This window comes from Trichoplusia ni, chromosome 24 (genome assembly GCF_003590095.1).
Source record: "Trichoplusia ni isolate ovarian cell line Hi5 chromosome 24, tn1, whole genome shotgun sequence".
NCBI lineage: Eukaryota > Metazoa > Arthropoda > Insecta > Lepidoptera > Noctuidae > Trichoplusia > Trichoplusia ni.
Genome location: NC_039501.1, coordinates 4,317,030 through 4,335,882, shown reverse-complemented (window position 1 = coordinate 4,335,882; position 18,853 = coordinate 4,317,030). Strand labels below are relative to the sequence as shown.

Genomic DNA, 18,853 nt, shown 5'->3' with positions numbered 1-18,853 from the left:
ATGCCATTGGTCAGGTATATGAATAAAATGGCTCTTAAAACGTACGTTAGTAGTGCGAAAGCGAATTTTAATGAAAGCCCTTTGATAACTCTTGGAAATCCGCGTACTTTGTCTACCTGGTATCAGAGTACATTTACACTATTACCACAATACTAGTTGCATCTTTATGGAAATATCAAGAATAATTATACAATAACTGCCCTTAAAAAACAGAATGCCACAAATATAAAACATGTTTTGGCTTGAAAAAGATGAAGCGAATACATCCAATATAAGCGACTTAAGTCATTTTAAAACAGGAAAGGTTTGAAGATGCTTCGAGGCTTCAAGATGGAACTAAACCTTATTTTTGCTTTAGGCGATCCATATCACATAGCAAGGAGGGTACAAATGTTACACAAGACATTATCGGGACTCATAACACATTCTACTAAAGAGAAATAAAACAAAAGATATAGAATCGAAATAAATATTTAATTTTAACAACAGCCGATTATGTAGACGCAGTACAAGAAGATTCCGATACATATTTACAATTTACATACATTTTTACATTACATTATTATTGAATTTTAGGCACAGGGTACCAGAATTATTATCATTTCAAGATTAAACTAGTGATTTAACCCAAGGATGTAAACAGAGCTTTGAAACAACGTAAGGTAGGGCAGTTGCAATTATGAAAGAGATGAGACGACCACAGTGCTTGCAGATTAAGTAGAAATAGGTTTAAATAAAGAAACGTAGATAGTTTAATTAAAAAAAACTACAGATCATGGTTCGACTAAAATTATCTACATGTTTCAGACAAATGTTTGATCTCATCATCATCATCATCCACAGCCTTTGTCCTCCCACTGCTGGGCATAGGCCTCCCCTTTATCGTGCCAATTTTTTACAATCCTGTGCCAGAGTGTTAATAACCGTTTTTCGTTAATCACATCAGGTGTGAAGGGTGAAATATTTGTTACTGTCATCAGCCTTCGTGAAACCTATTTGTATTCTTTTGTTAATAATTTAAGGCAATCAATGAACATCTTTAGAATATTGAACACTAAGATTTATCACTTACATTATTTATTTCTATTATTGTTCCAAATAGTTACCAGTACCGAATACAGAATTTCAAGTCATACAAAGTACCTACTAGAATTGAATAGGATTTACAACAAAAGTTGGTTAACACAAATTTTCAAAGCATTTGTAATTAATCAATTTTAAAGAGTCGTTTCTTATATTTCTTCCTTCATGAGCTTAAACCTTGAGCATTATAAACGAAATAATATTCATACTATATCTAATGATAAATCACAGAAGGGATTATTTAAAGATATTACTTAAAAAGGATAAAATAACTATTTAATGAAGAGGAAAAGACCTTGAAATGTTACATCACATGTTCGAAAAATGACGTGACTTCGGTTTATCAGATGATATTGGAGCGATTCTCTCAGCGCAGCACTTTAAAAACGAAATTTAATATAAATAATGATTCTTACTTTGAAAATTAATTATTTACCGGACAAGTAATAGAAGAGGAGAAAATGTTTTTTTGTAAGGCGATTTGTAAACGAGACAATTCAAGGTTCTAATACGAGTCTATTACGAAGTACGAACTCGGTATTTGGACAATCGATAGTATAATATAGTGAAACGGAACAGCAATAACCGCTTAGAACAAAGGTTCCCAAAATGAATTTGTCTATAATCCACTTCAAAAAAAATACATACGGTCGAATTGAGTAAGATCCTTTCATTTAAGTCGTGTAAAAAATCAAATTAAGCACCCCAATTTAATGAACTATTAAACATTATAACTGCGAAAGAAATAAATTATTGATAATTTTATCTCTCTTACCGCAATTGAAATCTTCACCGCGAACAACTGAGCGTTATAGCCCAGTTTGAAAAAGAACGGCATAAAGCAATATCATTGACGGTGTGGAAGAGAGACAACGCCGTACCCCGTATAGTGCCGTTTCACTTCCACACTCGCGAGATCGATAGTCTTATACCATCATATAAATTCAGGTAATAGGTACTTGTGTTGCCTCGTTCGTATAGTCTTAAAAGTCAAAAATTAGAAACTAGGACATTAAGCAACTTACTGTAAAAACAAACATAAATAAACGACTGGAAAATTGTTCTAAATATTTTAAATGTATTTCTTCTCTTATTTCTGGACAATAAATTACAAATCACCTTGTATTATACAGGGTGTTCATACAAAGCCCAATCGTGATTTTCAATCGCGCTTGTGTATAAAAAAATAAAGCTTCCAGCTAACCAAAAATAAATAGTGTATAGAAAATAACAATTGATCTAATAATGACAAATTTCGATCGCCTACTAATTTAGTATGGCGACCCATTTTATTGCAACTTTTAACAATTACTTTAAGTAAATCATACAATTCTAAAAAACGATAATAATTTCTAATGGATCGGCCGAGTTCTTTCTCTGTACAACCACATATTAAACTAATATTATACTTGTGGAAGCGTGACAACGTACTACACGTCATAGAGCGGTATCTCCCTCCCACACTGTAATTTTACTTTAAGACGTGACGTTAGACCCCCAGGCTTTGTTCGAACACCCTGTATACTCTTAAATTAAAACACATTAACATCACTCCCTCTATACACCTATGAGTATAAAAATGTTCACACAATAATTTATTGTAATATTATTGCATCGGTCTCACCTTATTCGTATTAAATATGATGTGGAACATTAAACATACCTATGTGTTTTAGATAAATAATTTCATTTTTTACATACAAAATCTAAATATTTACATGGCAGCCATTTGTTAAAATTAAAGAATTATTTCTTGATATTTTTTCGCTTTTGAAAAGCTATTAAATTGTTCCAATTGTAATCCAGTTGTGTTTTCACAAAATCATCTACATTTTATTAAATTGAACTCTTTCTTAAGGTAATATAAGATTAGTTTTACCGCAATTGTGTAAGAGAGAGCGAGACATCGTTCTACGTCATGTATAGCGCTGTCTCGCTTAAACAACTAGAACCTTTCACTTTTAGACTTGATGACAGACATAGACTAGTCTTGATTAATTGTGTTGGTTACCATGGTGATGGCGAGTGGTTGGTTTTTTTTAATAAAGAAATCATAGATAACATTCCATTTGAAAAAAAATACCCTAGTTTCAGAACAAGATATTAACAGAAGACAATTTAAATATTGTTTTTTTTGAAGCAACATGACTTCTTCCTCTTTTATAAAACAACTCCCGCACAAAGAAATAGAAAGGTTTCAAAAACATTCAAATCTCATTGGTGTAACCATTCTCCCCAAACCCATCACCAATATAGTGATGCTATTCCAACGAGGAAGTAGTATGCTATTTTAAGTAGGACGAGAAATAAACCCAAAAGTTCCCAATATACCACTTTCATTACTATATGAAAGACGAAACGGCTGTATTCAAAACACACTTTGTTTTTTCACACAACCAATATTTTATTTATAGCCTAATTGTACGGAACCGTCAATATCGCGAGCCTTCGGACTTGACTGGATTTAGACTACAGCGTTGGGATTTCTTTCGTTATGTATACAAGAGTTAAAATTAAATGCAGCCTGCAACTTAAACAGACAAAACTGATCAAGAAGTGGATCGATACAACCTAATTCTCAATTCCAACAAATGGCTCAAACGAAACAACTATTCCGTATCATCGACTTGTGTGACACTCTGTCCTGTATCGAGTATCGCTTCAGCACTGGGTATAACTATCACATCGACTACTTTGGCACACGTCGCCTCACTACCCTCATCACATTCCAACCCAGTTGCAATCTTACTCTCTAAATATTCAGCAATATCGATATCCTCAACTTTAACAGTCTCTAAATGCTTAGCTATATCTAAACCTTCATGAATATCAGCTGAGCAATAATCTGTGATTTCCGAACAGATTTGTTTGACGTTCTCGTCTAGTGATGAGACTTCGTCTTGGTTGTTAGTCGATATCCTGACTAGTTTCTCGCCTAAATCGATTTTTGTTTCGTCGCCTACAGTGAAGACGACCTTCGATTGATTCGGTTCGTCGTTTAGTCTGAGTATTTCTGAGTCAGAATTGTGAGACTTTAGGTTTTGACTTTGGTCGGAGGTGTCGACTTGTGTTAGTTTCATGTTGTAAATGTTGGGTTCGCTGCCCATTATTGATGTTGTTGAGTCTTCGAGAGTTGGCAACTCCTGTAAAATAAAGGGATATTAAATATTTTAAGTTACAAAACGATATTGGTACAGATACTCGATACTCAATACTCAATTTTCTATTGCTTTCCATACTGTGGTACATACCACAGTAGCTAGTAATAATATTCTATCTAACATGCAAACAATTATACTGATTTCTATATAAAAACAGTTTTAAGTATGTAAAAATACAATATTTTCTACAGAGATTTTTTACTAACTATGGCACGAAATATACATATGATAGCTAAAAAAAAGAAAACAAAACTCACACAACACAAAATGGATGATGGATGACAACTCAAAAAAAAAAAATAATTTCAATGTTTTTTTGAAAGACAAGTCGCATACTGTTTTTTTTATACTTTAATGCATATTCATAATAATTAATTTATTGAGTAACATGCACGATTCGCATACTTATCCGTTTAAATTTCGAGCAGTCAGAAAATGGCACCTGAGTAGGTATTTTAAATTTTGTTGAGAAAATAATAAAACACAAGAATTCGTTCTAAATAGTACTCGAAATGACATTTTCGTTAACGTTAACAAAAATAATAATTCTTGGATATTTTTGCTTCTATCGTCCAAGAACGACATTTTGGAATTTGATAGATTGAACGTTCCGAAAGTTCTTAAAAAATGAAGATTTGAAATGTTATTGTACTCTATAATAATATTGTAAACGGAAAGACGGCGCACTGCTGCATAGTTTGATACACCGTTTCTTCAGTCACAGCAAAAGCACTTAGGAAGCGGTGAAGGGTGGGCGAAACTGGGTGCTTTCTAATGTAATCTGACCTTCAAATAGTGCTACTTAGTAGCCTGATTTGAATAAATGATTTTTGATTTTGATATTGAAATATTACTAATGTTACCTGATCGTCTTGATAGCTCCCCACGCTACGAGAATGCCTATGCTTACGAAGATTCATCGCTGTCTGCGGTGATTGGCCATCTACAGCATCCTATTAACATAAGCAACGTATTAAACATTTTTTTTACGCTCTTTACCTTCCTTATACTTAGGCCCGGTTTCACCAACATCGAATTAACACGTAGCAGCAGTAGCGCAACAGTAGCTACCCCAATATAAATTTATTCTAACCATTTACCCCTTGGTTAACTTCAATTTCATTTCACCAAGTTAGTCTGCGGATATCTTAATCTTGTTTAGTTACTCTGTAACCTTGAACGAATGGATGGAATGAAACTAGAACGCTACCAAGTAAAATAGTCCGGTTGTTCCGTGCCTGAGCAATGGCGCTCCCTATTTTCTAAAATTGTTTGGATAATGTTTTGACTTATGCTTTGATCATATTTGATTAGTTTCCTTGTTTATAATTGTCATCAAAATAAAAATAAATAAATAAGACCTGGAAATGGCAAATTATAAGAGAAAGCGATCTGCTAATTGGATGGCATCAGAAAAGACGCAGCTGGTAGATCTAGTTACTGAGCATTTTCATGTCATAGAAAATAAAAGAACCGACGGGGTTTCAATGAAGCAAAAACTTGCGGAATGGACGACAATATCCAATAAATATAATTCGCAGACAACGCTTTCCCACCGTACTGCCGAAAATTTGAAATCCCAGTGGGAAAGTTTAAAAAAAGCTACCAAAAAAGAAGCATCTTTTAAGAGGATGCATTTAATTAAAACCGGTAAGTGTATGTTACAAAATTTTTATGGCAATTGTATCTATAAATCTACAAAAACTTGTTTTTTCTTAGGTGGTGGACCATCAAGGCCGAAGATTGATGATCCTCTTCAAGAGAGGATCCTGGGTCTTATAACGCCAAGTGCTGTAGGTCTACATAATCCGTATGATAAAGATAATGTAAACGTTACAGAAAATATCACGGAATCATTTTCAGCAGAGGCACATAAAAAGGGTTTGTCAGATATCAATTCATACCTAATAAATAAAAGTAACAGCCTTAAGCTTTGAATAGTATGATAATGTCTCACGAAAGTTTAAACTCAATGTATTGTGTCTTTGCACGATGATCTTCTATTATATATTTTTTCAGACGAATTATTACATACAATTCCTGGCCCTGAGGTTCAGACTAAGTCAACACACCACGTTGATACTAATGAAACCATGAATAATGTGGTAAAGTTGCACACTTTTTACATCATAGATTCAAAAATATTAAACAAAAATGTTCCTTAATTTTAGTAAATTACCTGTTTCTTCATATGTGTACTGTATTTCCATGTTTACGGTTGCTTTACATATTATGTATCTTTTTTAGGATTGGGGCGATTACACTCCAAACTGTCTAAAAACGCCTGTTTCAGAACAATTGAAACCTTCAGGCAAAAAAAGGCCTTATTCAGGAAAACGACTTGAATGGATGTCGAAAAGGCGGCCGCAACTTACGAGAGCCTCTCTTGAAAACTTGCAGGAGTTGAAGGGGAAGGCTATTAATGTCCAAATCGAGCATGCAGCTAATGAGAGAGAAGAAGCTAAAAAATTGTTTGAAATCCAAATGGATATACAACAAGAAATTTTAAAACAAGAAAAAATTAAAACTAGTTTGCTACTTTTAGAGTTGAGACAAAAAAAACGCAAATAAATATTTATTGCTTATAAAATTTGTTTTATTGGTTACAATATACTTTGAAAATAATTATTAATGATAGCATCTCGCACTGAATTGGGCCTGATGTATTGTTGTGGATGTTGTGGTTGCTGAGTTATCTGACCATGGTGTAAAAGTTCATCCCATGGAGCTGGAAGTTGTAGTGCGGGATCATCAATGGGATTGACTTCACCTCGTTGCATCAACATATTATGCAACACGGCAGTGGCTACAATAATAGTCAAAGACTTGTCCAGCTTAGTGCGAAGCCCTAAGGCCATTGCAGGAAACCGTTTCTTCCAGATCCCGTATGACCTTTCAACAGGATTACGAGTCCGTATTTGTGACTCGTTATAGAGTTGTTCCACTGGAGTCCTAGGGTTCTCTAAAGGCGTCATCATGTACGAAGTGGAAGCATACCCACCATCTACTAACAGCAAAGCATTGCCATACTGGCCAGTTTCAAACTTACTTTTTATGCAACTATTATTGAATATAGTGCTGTCGTGAGATGAACCTGGCCACCGGGCTACTATATCAGTGATCTCCAAGTTTGCATTGCAAATAGTTTGCACGTTGATGGAAAAGTAGCCCTTTCTGTTGCGATATAGTTCTGCATGATCTCCACCTGGTGAGGATATACGGACATGAGTACAATCCATTGCACCAATGACTCGCGGAAATCTAGCGATTTGAAAGAATGAATCCTGTTCTTTTCGTATTTCCTCGCGTGTTGTTGGAAATCGGATATACTCTTTGTGCAACGATGCTATTGCTGCACTGACTTGGTGAATAACTCTGTGTGACGTTGGTGTACTGATACCGACAAAGTCACCAATGCTCATTTGGGTATTATTTGTTGCGTAAAATCTTAATGTAGCTAATAATTGATTGACAGGCGATATTGGCTTATTTCTGAAACAAAACGAACAAGTGCTAGAATTAATTTCCACTTTTTACATAGAAGAAGGCACCTTTTTTAAATAAAATTTGCATAAATTACATAAATAACATGCTATTATTAAGAAAACTCACCTATCTGATGTATACTCCAAGCGGTGCTCGATTTTTGCCAGTAAACTTAATGTTGCCTCCTTGGATAAGCGAAATCTTATCACAAAATCGTGTTCGTCGTACTCTTCAAAATAATTAGCCCTTTCCTTAAACCACCGTGGACGAGGACAAAAATAATCATCATCTTCGCTATCGGTTTCATTTATTAATGCATACAAACGGCGCGCCATTTTTTAAATGCGATGAACTGACTTGACAGTGACACTTCTAACCAAAGATTAGCAGCTTATATGACCGAAATTGGCGGTATATGACCTTATTCTAGTATAGAGGTTTTATCATTAGTTTAAATGTTGGTGAAACGTAAAATGGATATACTCGAGAGTAATTAACGATTTATTCTTGTACTAAGACTTATACTATGTTGGTGAAACCGGGCCTTAGTCGGATAAAATGAGCCTTTGTGTTAATCTCAGTTGACCTCCATATGAAATTTCATCGAAACCAGGCCAGCCGTTTGGAAGTAAAAAACATTTAAAATATTGTGATTCTAATGTTATTTTATGTCGACAATTATTTCATGATTGATGATTTCACGAAAGGCACATAAGCAGATCTTTTAAAGGTAATTTTAAGTTTTTCACCACTAGAGGTTTTACTCGACTTTCGTTTGAGCAGATTCTGTTATACTAAGCCTAACTTTAGTCATCAACTTTACTCGCTATCCAGACAAAAATGATACATACCTTGAACCTATTAAACGGCCTGAATTTGCACCTTTCGGACGCGACAAGACTCCTCAGCGACTGAGTGCGAGGACATTGACTGTCCACCAGCCATCGGTATGTTCCATACAACTTTGTGGTGTCCGACCTATGTGATAAGGTTCAATTTAGTATGGCAAAAGTTGGATATTTTGTCGGCTAAAAGATTTTATTTGTGTTCTTAGAACTTCTTCTTTAGTTTAATTTAAGTTAAATCCATTAATCGTGAAACTTTTCTCTCATAGTGCCGACAAATATTGTCTTCTTACATATACAATTTTGTAATGCCGCTATGCTACATCGTTGCCAATATAAATATAATTAATAATATTTTACTGTGAACTGATTCTCAAATGGTATTTTTTTTAATTCGCGTTTTCAACATCATCCTATCCTTTCAACTGGTCGGGGGGGCTTTCAGTTTAACTAGATGCAGCTAAGTATCAGTCTTTTACAAGGAGCGACTGGATATCTGACCTCCTCAACCCAGAAGCTGAACTGTTAATAGCAGCAGATTGATAAAACTTTAAAATAACTTACATATTAGGCGGTGCAGTTAGCAGCCTCTGTAGGTTGGCTAACGTCGGTCGTATGTCTGATAGTGGCAAACCGCGCCCGACGATAAGCTGACCGATACACTTGTTTAAAAGGAAGAGAGCGTATCTGAACAGCGTTGTGTCACCGCCGCGAGGGAACAGGGGTATGCTGAAAAATGAACTTGTGATCAGTCGAGTGCATAGGACTCGTGAAACTATTAGAGCCTGTTTCACTCCCGCCATTTAAGTTCCCGTTAAATTACCTAACTTTACAAACTTTTTTTACAAATAATGTTTTCAATGAGAAACAGGCGCTTGAAGAGATATATATCATCATCGTCCACCCATTGCTGGGCTCAGGCCTCCTATTTTTCGTGCCAATTTCTCAGTCCTGTTTCAACATATAACAGTATTGTTTCTGTTTTTATCTGCACCAATATAATAACTTCTTTATTTTTTCCTTTTAAAAGTTTAAACTTCTCATGATCTCAACTGTTTAACTAACCCCTAACAATTAGCTATTATTGGCAGCTAATTTAAATTCTTAACAAAAGACAAAGCAGTCAAAAACCAACTTACTTAGGGTCAGGCAAATCAGGTGTTACATCAAGGATCTTGCTGGCGGATCCCAACAGCGTGATTTTATATCGCAGGGGCTGGTTCAATAGGGCTGCAGCGAGGCAGGTAGCTTGGGCCACGAAGCCGGCAGCCACAGAGTCTGCTACGGGGTTCGAACCCCGGGGGTACTCGTCTCCGCAAACTGGGAGGGCACGTCCAAGATCGTCCAGGTGTTGGCATCCGTCTGTTAGAGAATAAAAAGTTTTGGTTTCTGAAGTTGCAGCACTATTAGGTTATTTTTTTTATTCTCGAGATATAAATTATTCGTCTATTCAGTTTCATTGACATAGTGATAGTATACTACTCTTCTTGTAATTCAATTCCACGACTCCTCATAAATTCAGTCCTCTAGAGAGAGAACTAACGCACTGCACAAGATTCAGAGCAAGTAAATATTCGTGGATCACATAAATACTTGTCTTATGTGAGGATCGAAACCACGACACGTCGCGTGCAGTTGGTTTGGCGTGGTGACCTCAACCACTCGGCTATCCGTACAGTCAATGTGTATATCAGTCAGTAATATACAGCGTGGCGCTACAATGATGATGACATTAATGCCACTATTACTGAATCTGGTTAGACTGGCAGCCGAGCCCATATAGTCGGGAAAAATGCTAGGCCGATGATCATGTGTGTATCATACCGTGTGTATATAGAACAGCTGATGCAGCTGCTTGAGCAGCTGGGTCCGGTGCGCGGCGAGCGCGCGGTGCGCGGCGGCCGCCAGCTCGCGCAGCGCCGCGCACGACGCGCGGGTCTCGCGGACCACCTCGCTGCGCCGCGACAGCGAGTGGTAGCTCTGCATTAGTTCCGTACCTGAGATAAATATTACCGTACCTGTAGTACCTGGGGTAAAATTAACCTGAGATACACAAAACAAGATAATACGATATTAAGATAAAAAAAAACCCCGAAGGTAAGAAATTTCACCTACAACCTATAATAGGTTTTGCTGATGTTTATCGAACGTGTGAAAGGACATTCGCACATAATTCACCTTTTAGAACAAAATAAATTGAAATCGGTCAATCCGTTCGGGAGCAATAGACAGAGAGGCAGATTAGAAACAGACTGCTAGACAGAGAGACAAACAGATAGAGAGACAAACGACTGACAGACACTTACAACACCCCTAATTTTGCCCCCCCCCCCCCCCAAGGCAAAACGAGATCCCCACGCAAGTTAAAAAAATATTTTTTTTGAAGTTCCATAACACCAAGGACAGGCACAAAACGCATACAGTGTGTATATACATTTATATGATAGCATTCGTGTTCAAATAACCCAGTCGAACACAAATTTTCCTGTGCAGAAAATAGCCATCGCTTCCTCGAGTTTCTGGAAGGTTGTGAATAGTCTCGTGTCAAACAAGCACATTCGTGCTCACATCGTACGTGTACGTATAGTTTACAACAAGATCAATTGAAAAGCCTTCCGAAAATCGAGGGCTTATTGAAGTTAAGACGTTTAAATACAAAACAAATACAGACTTCAATCCCGTAGTTTGCTTCCAATATTTCCCCAAGCTTTATACCCAAATACCTCAACAAAATCATCCTTACACTCACCGACATCTTGATTCTCTTCAAACAGCTTAGCTCGCCTCTCTTTCAGTTTCCTTATATTCGTCAGCTTGCTATCTCTCTCATCTGATAGTATTATGCGCTTGAACCTCAATATCTCCAGCTGTTTTGTTAGTCTTACGTGTTCTGCCCTTTGGAACGGCGAGGGCTTAGCCTGGAATGGGAATTGGAGTTATTATGGTGTGAAGAAGCACTTGGAAGTTAGATCAAGGTTTAAGTTATGACTGCCTTGGAATTAGGCATGGTGGGTGACCATCAATTTTGCATCGAGATTGTCTCATAATCTGAAAATGGTACTTACCCAAAAGTTTTGAAATACCAATAGGATGCTGAGAATTTTGACGAATACCATTTGGTTGGACTAGAATTCGACCTAAATGTCTTTTCTATACATGTTGATCGTACTTATAGACAAAGTTAAAACTAAATTTTGTACAAAAATTCCCCTTGTCGCCCCATCTTTGGCCTACCACCGCTAAATGACCAATAATAAAGATATATTTGTTTCATCTACTAACCTTAAAAGATAAGAGATCATTCAATTTGAGAGTCAATCTTGGTCCATTTGAGACGGGAGGCCTTTCTTTAACCCGCCCGTTTTTAGCACTCAAATCACTTTGTGACGACGATTTGTCTTTACTTAAACTATCACTGTCGTCCGGCGAGAACAAATTCCTTTGAGATCTACTCTTAAACTTCAATCTGGCGTCCCCCAAGTCGTCACTCTGGGGCCAATCATCATTGGTCACTGCAGACTTTTTGTATATTCTCTCCTTTATTTCTTGCACAGCTTCCTGCCTCTTCTTAATCGAATATTGAAGTAAATGCAACTGTTGTAGTTTAGTTGCGTTGTAACTAGGCCTGATCTCGGACTTCAAGAAATTAAGAGCCATGTATCTGTATTTAGGAACACCGTCAGACTCATTTCTCAATCGTAACTTTCGGCAGTTTCACTTAAATCTACATTACACGATATATCTTCTTGTGACGAATTTTTACACATTTTATCACAGTTTGAGCTTGTAGTGAACTCTTTTACGTCTAAGTTTTCGGGAGAATGCTCGTAAATGTGGTTCGGGTCGCCTTTACCATATTCAGGAGCTGGGTCTCTCCGTCTGTAATCTCTTTGACTTTGCCCGATGTTCAAACTGGCTGACGATCGAAGAGTTGGAAAATTCTGCTGAAATCCTCTTTCTACTGGACTATGACTTTTAGAATACTCTTTATCAGACTTTTTCGAATATTTACTAGGAGATATAGACCTTGATTCTTTAACTAACTTGTTGCTCAATATATGTTTAGCTTCTAAAGTGATTTTAGAGAGATTGGTCCTTTCTGATGAGTCTGAGGATAATGATCCGTGTTCTATTTCGTTTTCTGGAGGGATAACGTCTAGTTTCAGGCTTTTGTATGAACAGAAATATCCTCCATGCATTTGGAACACTAAGGTGTTGCTTTTGAAGCAGTCTGATGTGAAATTTGAAGCGAGATTGGCTCCAATATACCTGAGGCCGCTAAAATAAACTCCCCACGTTTGTATGACAGTGTCCTGGGGTAATTTTGAGCCATCATCATTCGGATGTAGGAGATGACACCATATTCGTATGACGACATTTGTTGATGACATGCGATGCGTCGACTCTGCAACAAAGTACTGATTCAGTGGTGACGCAATCGTATTTCCTAATAGAAGTGATAAGGTTTGTAAACAATACGGACGCGTTGTATGATAGTCCATACAATTAACATGGTTATATGTTATCTCAATCCGTATTCGTATCAGAGAAAGTTGGCAAATGTTAATTTTATTTAGTAAAGGCAAAATATTTTAATAATAGAATGTCGAGGAAAGAAAATTGTTTGTAAGGAAAGAATTCTTAGTTGTTTTAATGTGCCGTCGTGATTCGGAATTTAATTGATTTGTTAAGTCGAGAACAAAGCTGTTTGAATTATCATGCGAGCGAATAGAATAACATCATACAATAATATATGGTTGTTTACAAATAAAATAAAGGTTTGAATGATTAAACCATTGACATGCATTTCCAAAGCGAATGTTTTAGGCGTTTCGACACGCGATACAGCCGTATAGCGTACGTCAATTCAATAAAAAGCAAGTACAATCTGACTTTATAAGGATATCGCACTAGCTGTTCCGTGTGACTTTGTCTGATTGATATTTTTACCCACAGTATCCAGCGGAAGAGTTTGTTAATTTGCTTGTTCGGATGGTATAACTCCATATTAACCTAGTGTCTTTTATTATGCTTGATGACCTAAACCGAAATTTTAAAACTTATTATAAAACCATATTAATATTTACAGACTAAGCCCTATGTGACTTTGTACTAAGATTTTATTACATAAGTAACATGTTATATGATCTTTACAACTCGTAATATTTGATTCATTTTGTGGGAAGGACATTATCATCTTTAGAGTATTTCCCTTCGAACTTGCTGGAATCGACATTTCATATCTATAAATAGGCCTTTTTTCCAGTACTGGGAATCCTAATGGACACCCACCTCCTAGGGGAGAAAGTAGGTAGTGTCAGACACTTACTGACTAAACCTTACTCCCGTGTAACATATCCGAAGTTCGGCATGATATTGCACCTATTTAAATAAGCCTAAGAAGGAATATTTAAACAAAATCAGAGATCTTTTGAGGCAAATAAATTGTCAAAATAGAAATAATAACCCAACCAAATGCTGATTATTTCCCAGAGTTTACGCGATTACCTAAAAACCTAAAATCAAGTACGAATCGCGCATTTTGAACGTCATGCGTGTGCTATATAAGAGGAATGTAAATAGAACATTAATTAGGCATGCGCCCGATAAGGAGTGACATACATAGGACTAGACGTAACACCCACTGAGTCATTGTCAGTCACATTTCATACGCTTTGTTGTTATTCGTTTTCGCATACATTGCTGGTATCATTTGTAACAATAATAGGATATTTCCGGATCGTTCTTTCCCAGTTACGTTATTGTCAAATTGGTTTTGATTTCGCGAATTCTGCTTAGATCATGGGCGTAATTTGATAGAATACGAGTAAAAATATAAATTTTATAGTAATGCGACATGTCGAGGGTGCAATCCCCGCGTAGGATAAGCATTTATGTTACCTACGAATATTTGTTCTAAGTCTAGATGCCATGTGCATGAGACTTGAACTCTTTAGAGCGGAGAAAGTTGTTTAAAAAAAAAACTATTAAAAGCCCAATACCTAGCGCTGATATTGCGCATAATGTCTCGTATACAATAATTTTATGAATGAAAGAAAAACTGCTCTAATTATCAGACCCGTTCATGCATAGGGTCGATGTTCTTGAAATAATTTACTCATGGCGGGAAGTATAACAATTACGCGAAAATACCGGAATAGGCTACCTTGACATCAGTACCTGTACTACGAGATCAAACATTAGCGCAGCGCTGATATTTGTGGTAGAGGGGCGGTGCATAACACGCGATTTTCAACCTTATTGCGATACATTACTTTTTTGGCTGACATATAAAACAAAAAATTGAAGTATTTCATAGAAATGTTCTGTTAACAGCAGAAACAAAAAACGGAAACAGAACGAATTGAAAAGATGATTAAAAGATGATGAAGAAGATTAAGTCGTTAGAGTTACGCGGTTATGTCGATGTTCTTTCAAGTCTGTTGTTAAAAAGGAAACGATGATAGCGCTAATTTATTGCTGACATTGGTCAGTTCATTACGCTAGGTAATAAATATAGTTTTATGATGGCATGTGTTCTAGATAGAAACCTGCTTGTTATCAGTTAGGCATAATAAAAAGGTCATAGCTGTTTTTTGATAAGTTAATCCAAAGCTTCCTTTTTTGGGTTTTGTTGGAATATATTACAACCCATAAATTCTATACAACCTGTTTTAAGTTCAATTAATTTGGTGTGGAATTCAAAGACGTGTCATCAAAACAATAAGTATGGATAGCCCAGTGGTTGAGGTCACAATGCCAAACCCTCTGAGCGCAACCTGTCGCAGGTTCGACACCGCGAAGGTTGTCTCATTTGGGTGTCTTTATGCAGGAGTCTTGAATGTTCTTAAAAACTCCGCGCCGCAAGGTTCTTTTTTCATTTATGATTCTAAGATTTATTTATTTTCCTAAGTTTTTATACACTCATTTTTTTTTGTTAATTTCTTTGTTTGTCTATAATAACTATAAATTTTTCCATTACTTATCTGAAACTTATATTACATATAGGTACCTGAATCAATATCTTTCCATTTAGGATGTGGGGAGCATATTCTCTCGCTGGTATAGAATGGAGCAGACATAGTGGTGTGATGCAGAGTCAAGTAGAAGCTGCAGGGCGACGTACACCACTCAGGTGGACGGATGTTGTAGCCGACGATCTGAAAAGATTTTAACACTATTGAATGCATACCCGAAGAGTAAAAACGAATCGTTATTAGTGAGGCTTCGGTGTCTGTCTGACCATTTGTCACCAGGCTGTGACTCATAATCTGTGATAGTTAAACAGTTGAAACTTTTAATCAAGTATGTTGAGGTCAACAAGCCAAGCCCACTGTGGGAGATGTGTAGGACAAGCGTTTGTGCGATCCACAAATGCTTGTAATGAGTCTGGATGTCTTTGTGCTTTTGATTTGAATGTATGTGAAACACGTAGTGACACAGAGATTAAATTCCTTAATGCAGGAGTCATTTATTTTTTAAAGAAATAGGTTTTGACAATACCTTAACATCAGAGTGTATTAAAAGATAATTTGTCTCTATCAGTCTTATCTATGCATTTTACAATGCAGTATAACAAAAACATTATGAACATTACTTAATATCTGACCTTCACTTGATAAAGTTAAGAATGTCAATGCTTATATTAAAGAAACGATTTGAATAATATTTCCAATCAACTTAAATTAAGAGACGGAAAATATATTTATTTATAACTTTAAATAATGTGCTACTTATGTATTGTTTTTGTGAGCCAATAAAATACTTTTACAGTTTTGACAAAATTTTAAACAAATGACAAAAAGGCAAACAGGAATAATAATTATAAGCTTTCACTCAGGTTGGTCATGACAGTTACAAGCCCTTCATTTTGTCAGTCTGAGTTATTTACATCTCGAAAATCAATCAAATGCTTTGTAGATGTCTGTAGATGAATACCGTGTGCCATTTGGCATAGCCATTCTCCTGACACATCTGCTCAGACTCTAGCAATCCACCAATAAGGATCCATTAAGAGTTGCATGAATCAAATTTAGTAATATTTATAACATTGTAAATAAGTAATTAGGTGTGAATGAATTTGATTTTTATTGTGATGCCTTTACCACATGGATTATAACAGATATATGAACACCAAAAAAAAATATTTGATGGAAATAGTAAATGCTGGAAAACAATTCCAATTAAATTTAATTAATAAAAAAATAATTCCAACTAGAATAGATTGATAATACACATATTGCAGTACTTTTTTCACAACGATTATTATTTATGATGCATTTGAGCAATTAAAATAACAGAAAACAGTTTTTATATTCTGTCAATTTAATGAATTATGAAAAGGTAAAACTATTATTTATAGTTTGAACACACCATTTTTTTATAATTTGAATACATAATCACAGCACTGCCATCAATAATATCAAATAAATACATTAAGTAACTTGTTTTCTATAGAAAGTTTAACTTTCTTTCACCAGATGAGAGAAGGTATACAAAATAGTCAGGTTATATCAAAAAGTTTAACACAAACAAAAACAATGATATTAGAATGAAGCACAAAAAGACAGTGGTGCAAGTACAACTCTATATTTAAATATTAAAAAAAAATGTATTTAGAATTTGAATAGAGAAAAATTTTCTTTAGTATTGTAAATTTACATTGGTTGTGTATGAGTCGTCTAAAAGATGTCTCATTATGCTCATCTTATCATGCATTAAAGGGTATTTCACTTTGATATGTAGGAGGATATAAAAAACCTTAATGCAGTCCAATTACGGTATTATTATAGGGAAAACGATAAAATTATAACAAATTGAGGTATAAAATTAAATAAATCTGTATTACACTGTCACGCAATACAAACGTGACATTGGAGGCGTTTGTTATAAACCTTTGTCACAATAATAAAAACTGAACCAAACTTTTTCATCTTTTTCTTATTCTAAATTACCTGTATCAAACTCCGAAGTCGCAACTGCTGGGTAGCAAGCGGAGTCCATTCTCTGCATCTAGGCCTTCCAAACATTATTCAACGAATTATAACGATAAAAAACAAAGGTACGATTTTACACACACAACACTGAAACTGTAACGATTTGTAGATGCAATCCTAGATTAATTGCATAATCGAAACGAGAATTATTTATAAGTGTATTGGTATGCTAAAAGTTTCTTTTTAAAGATAATAAATAAATAAAATGCATTGTTCAGCTGACTACTCGAATGTCAAATTAAAATTTTAGTTGTCATTCGAAATTTGCTTAAAACTACCATTTTGGTAACTTTTGTGACAAGAAAATACAAAAAAATCCAATTAATATAGTTGTTATGAATTTATTAGTAAAGTTATTTATATATCGCCAGGTAAATTAATAAAGAGGTAATATAAATTTATTTAATATTGTTCTTATTTTATGTTACTTTTAAATGATTAGATTCCGCATATAATAATGTCGATTCTTTAAATTGCAATTAAAAATATTTCAGCATTTTTCATTACGGCAACATCTACGGCAACAGGCTACGTTCCTTGCCTAAGATGCGAAGTTGGAAAATAATATATTTCTTCGTTCTTCGGAAATAGAATAATAATAAATAACTTTTTTGTTAAGTTTTAATTATGTTCAAAAAACGTTAATTAATATTGATACATGTCAAACCGCTCGTTTTTGAAGTAGGTATTCGGGTAGTAAGTAGGTTCGGTTTGATGTACAGTACGATGAGGATATTGGAATCCCTTCCCTTTTGGAGAACTTTATACCTACTAGCTTTGTCTGCCACACGCAATGGCTTATTCTGTTTAGACCAGAACAACGTATGGCGTGTTTTGATGCATCAGTAGCCAATCGTGGCGCGCTATTTCTATAGGAGTACGTAGGTATGCTTCTAACGCGTGCAACGCAGCGATGTGCCTCAACAGGGTAATATTTTTAGATATCTGCTTATACTTGGCAAGTTCAGTACTGCCTTATACACTATCTAGATACTTACCACTATCAGATTATTACCGTGTTACCGAAAATTTACCAAACGCTCAGCCACCTGTCTTTACTAAGCCGTTTCCTCTTTCTGCCTAAGTAAAGGGCTTTGACGAAGCCCGCCCATTTTTTAACATTTTACTTCCGTGCATCGAAGGCTAAAACGGAACGAAATAACTGAACCTCCATTGTCCTTCCGTCTGTCACCAGGCTGTATATCAGGAACCGTGACAACTAAACAGTCCCTCTAGGATATAGCTAAAATGTTCTGTGTAAACAGTTGAAATGTTCACAGAA

At 35.6% G+C, this 18,853-nt stretch overlaps 2 protein-coding genes and 1 pseudogene across 4 annotated transcripts; 1 reads left to right on the top strand and 2 right to left on the bottom strand.

Moving 5' to 3' along the window:
• Positions 1–455: 455 nt before the first annotated feature.
• Positions 456–17,813, bottom strand: LOC113505089 (annotated as a pseudogene).
• LOC113505093 lies at positions 5,205–6,826 on the top strand. Of its 3 annotated transcripts, XM_026887608.1 has the most exons (4): positions 5,302–5,894; positions 5,964–6,125; positions 6,264–6,349; positions 6,492–6,826. In XM_026887608.1, the coding sequence occupies exons 1-4, from the start codon at positions 5,612–5,614 to the stop codon at positions 6,813–6,815; spliced, it is 855 nt and encodes a 284-aa protein (XP_026743409.1). In that variant the 5' UTR covers positions 5,302–5,611; the 3' UTR covers positions 6,816–6,826. The 3 variants fall into 3 exon arrangements, 2 of the variants coding, with proteins under 2 accessions (XP_026743409.1, XP_026743408.1); XM_026887607.1 differs by having other exon boundaries at positions 5,302–6,125; XR_003401601.1 differs by lacking the exon at positions 6,264–6,349 and having other exon boundaries at positions 5,205–6,125; positions 6,492–6,582.
• Positions 6,484–8,084, bottom strand: LOC113505092 (putative nuclease HARBI1). The gene is made up of 2 exons (XM_026887606.1): positions 7,857–8,084; positions 6,484–7,736 (listed from the first exon to the last, which is right to left on the bottom strand). Exons 1-2 carry the CDS (start codon positions 8,063–8,065, stop codon positions 6,848–6,850), a joined length of 1,098 nt encoding a protein of 365 aa, XP_026743407.1. The 5' UTR covers positions 8,066–8,084; the 3' UTR covers positions 6,484–6,847.
• Positions 17,814–18,853: the final 1,040 nt, after the last annotated feature.

Coding starts and splice junctions, on each gene's coding strand:
- LOC113505092 (XM_026887606.1), bottom strand. CDS start 8,065: ATGGCGCGCCGTTTGTATGCATTAATAAATGAAACCGATAGCGAAGAT. Junction 7,737..7,856: donor TTGGAGTATACATCAGATAG/GTGAGTTTTCTT, acceptor GTTTTGTTTCAG/AAATAAGCCAATATCGCCTG.
- LOC113505093 (XM_026887607.1), top strand. CDS start 5,612: ATGGCAAATTATAAGAGAAAGCGATCTGCTAATTGGATGGCATCAGAA. Junction 6,126..6,263: donor AGCAGAGGCACATAAAAAGG/GTTTGTCAGATA, acceptor ATATTTTTTCAG/ACGAATTATTACATACAATT. Junction 6,350..6,491: donor ATGAAACCATGAATAATGTG/GTAAAGTTGCAC, acceptor TATCTTTTTTAG/GATTGGGGCGATTACACTCC.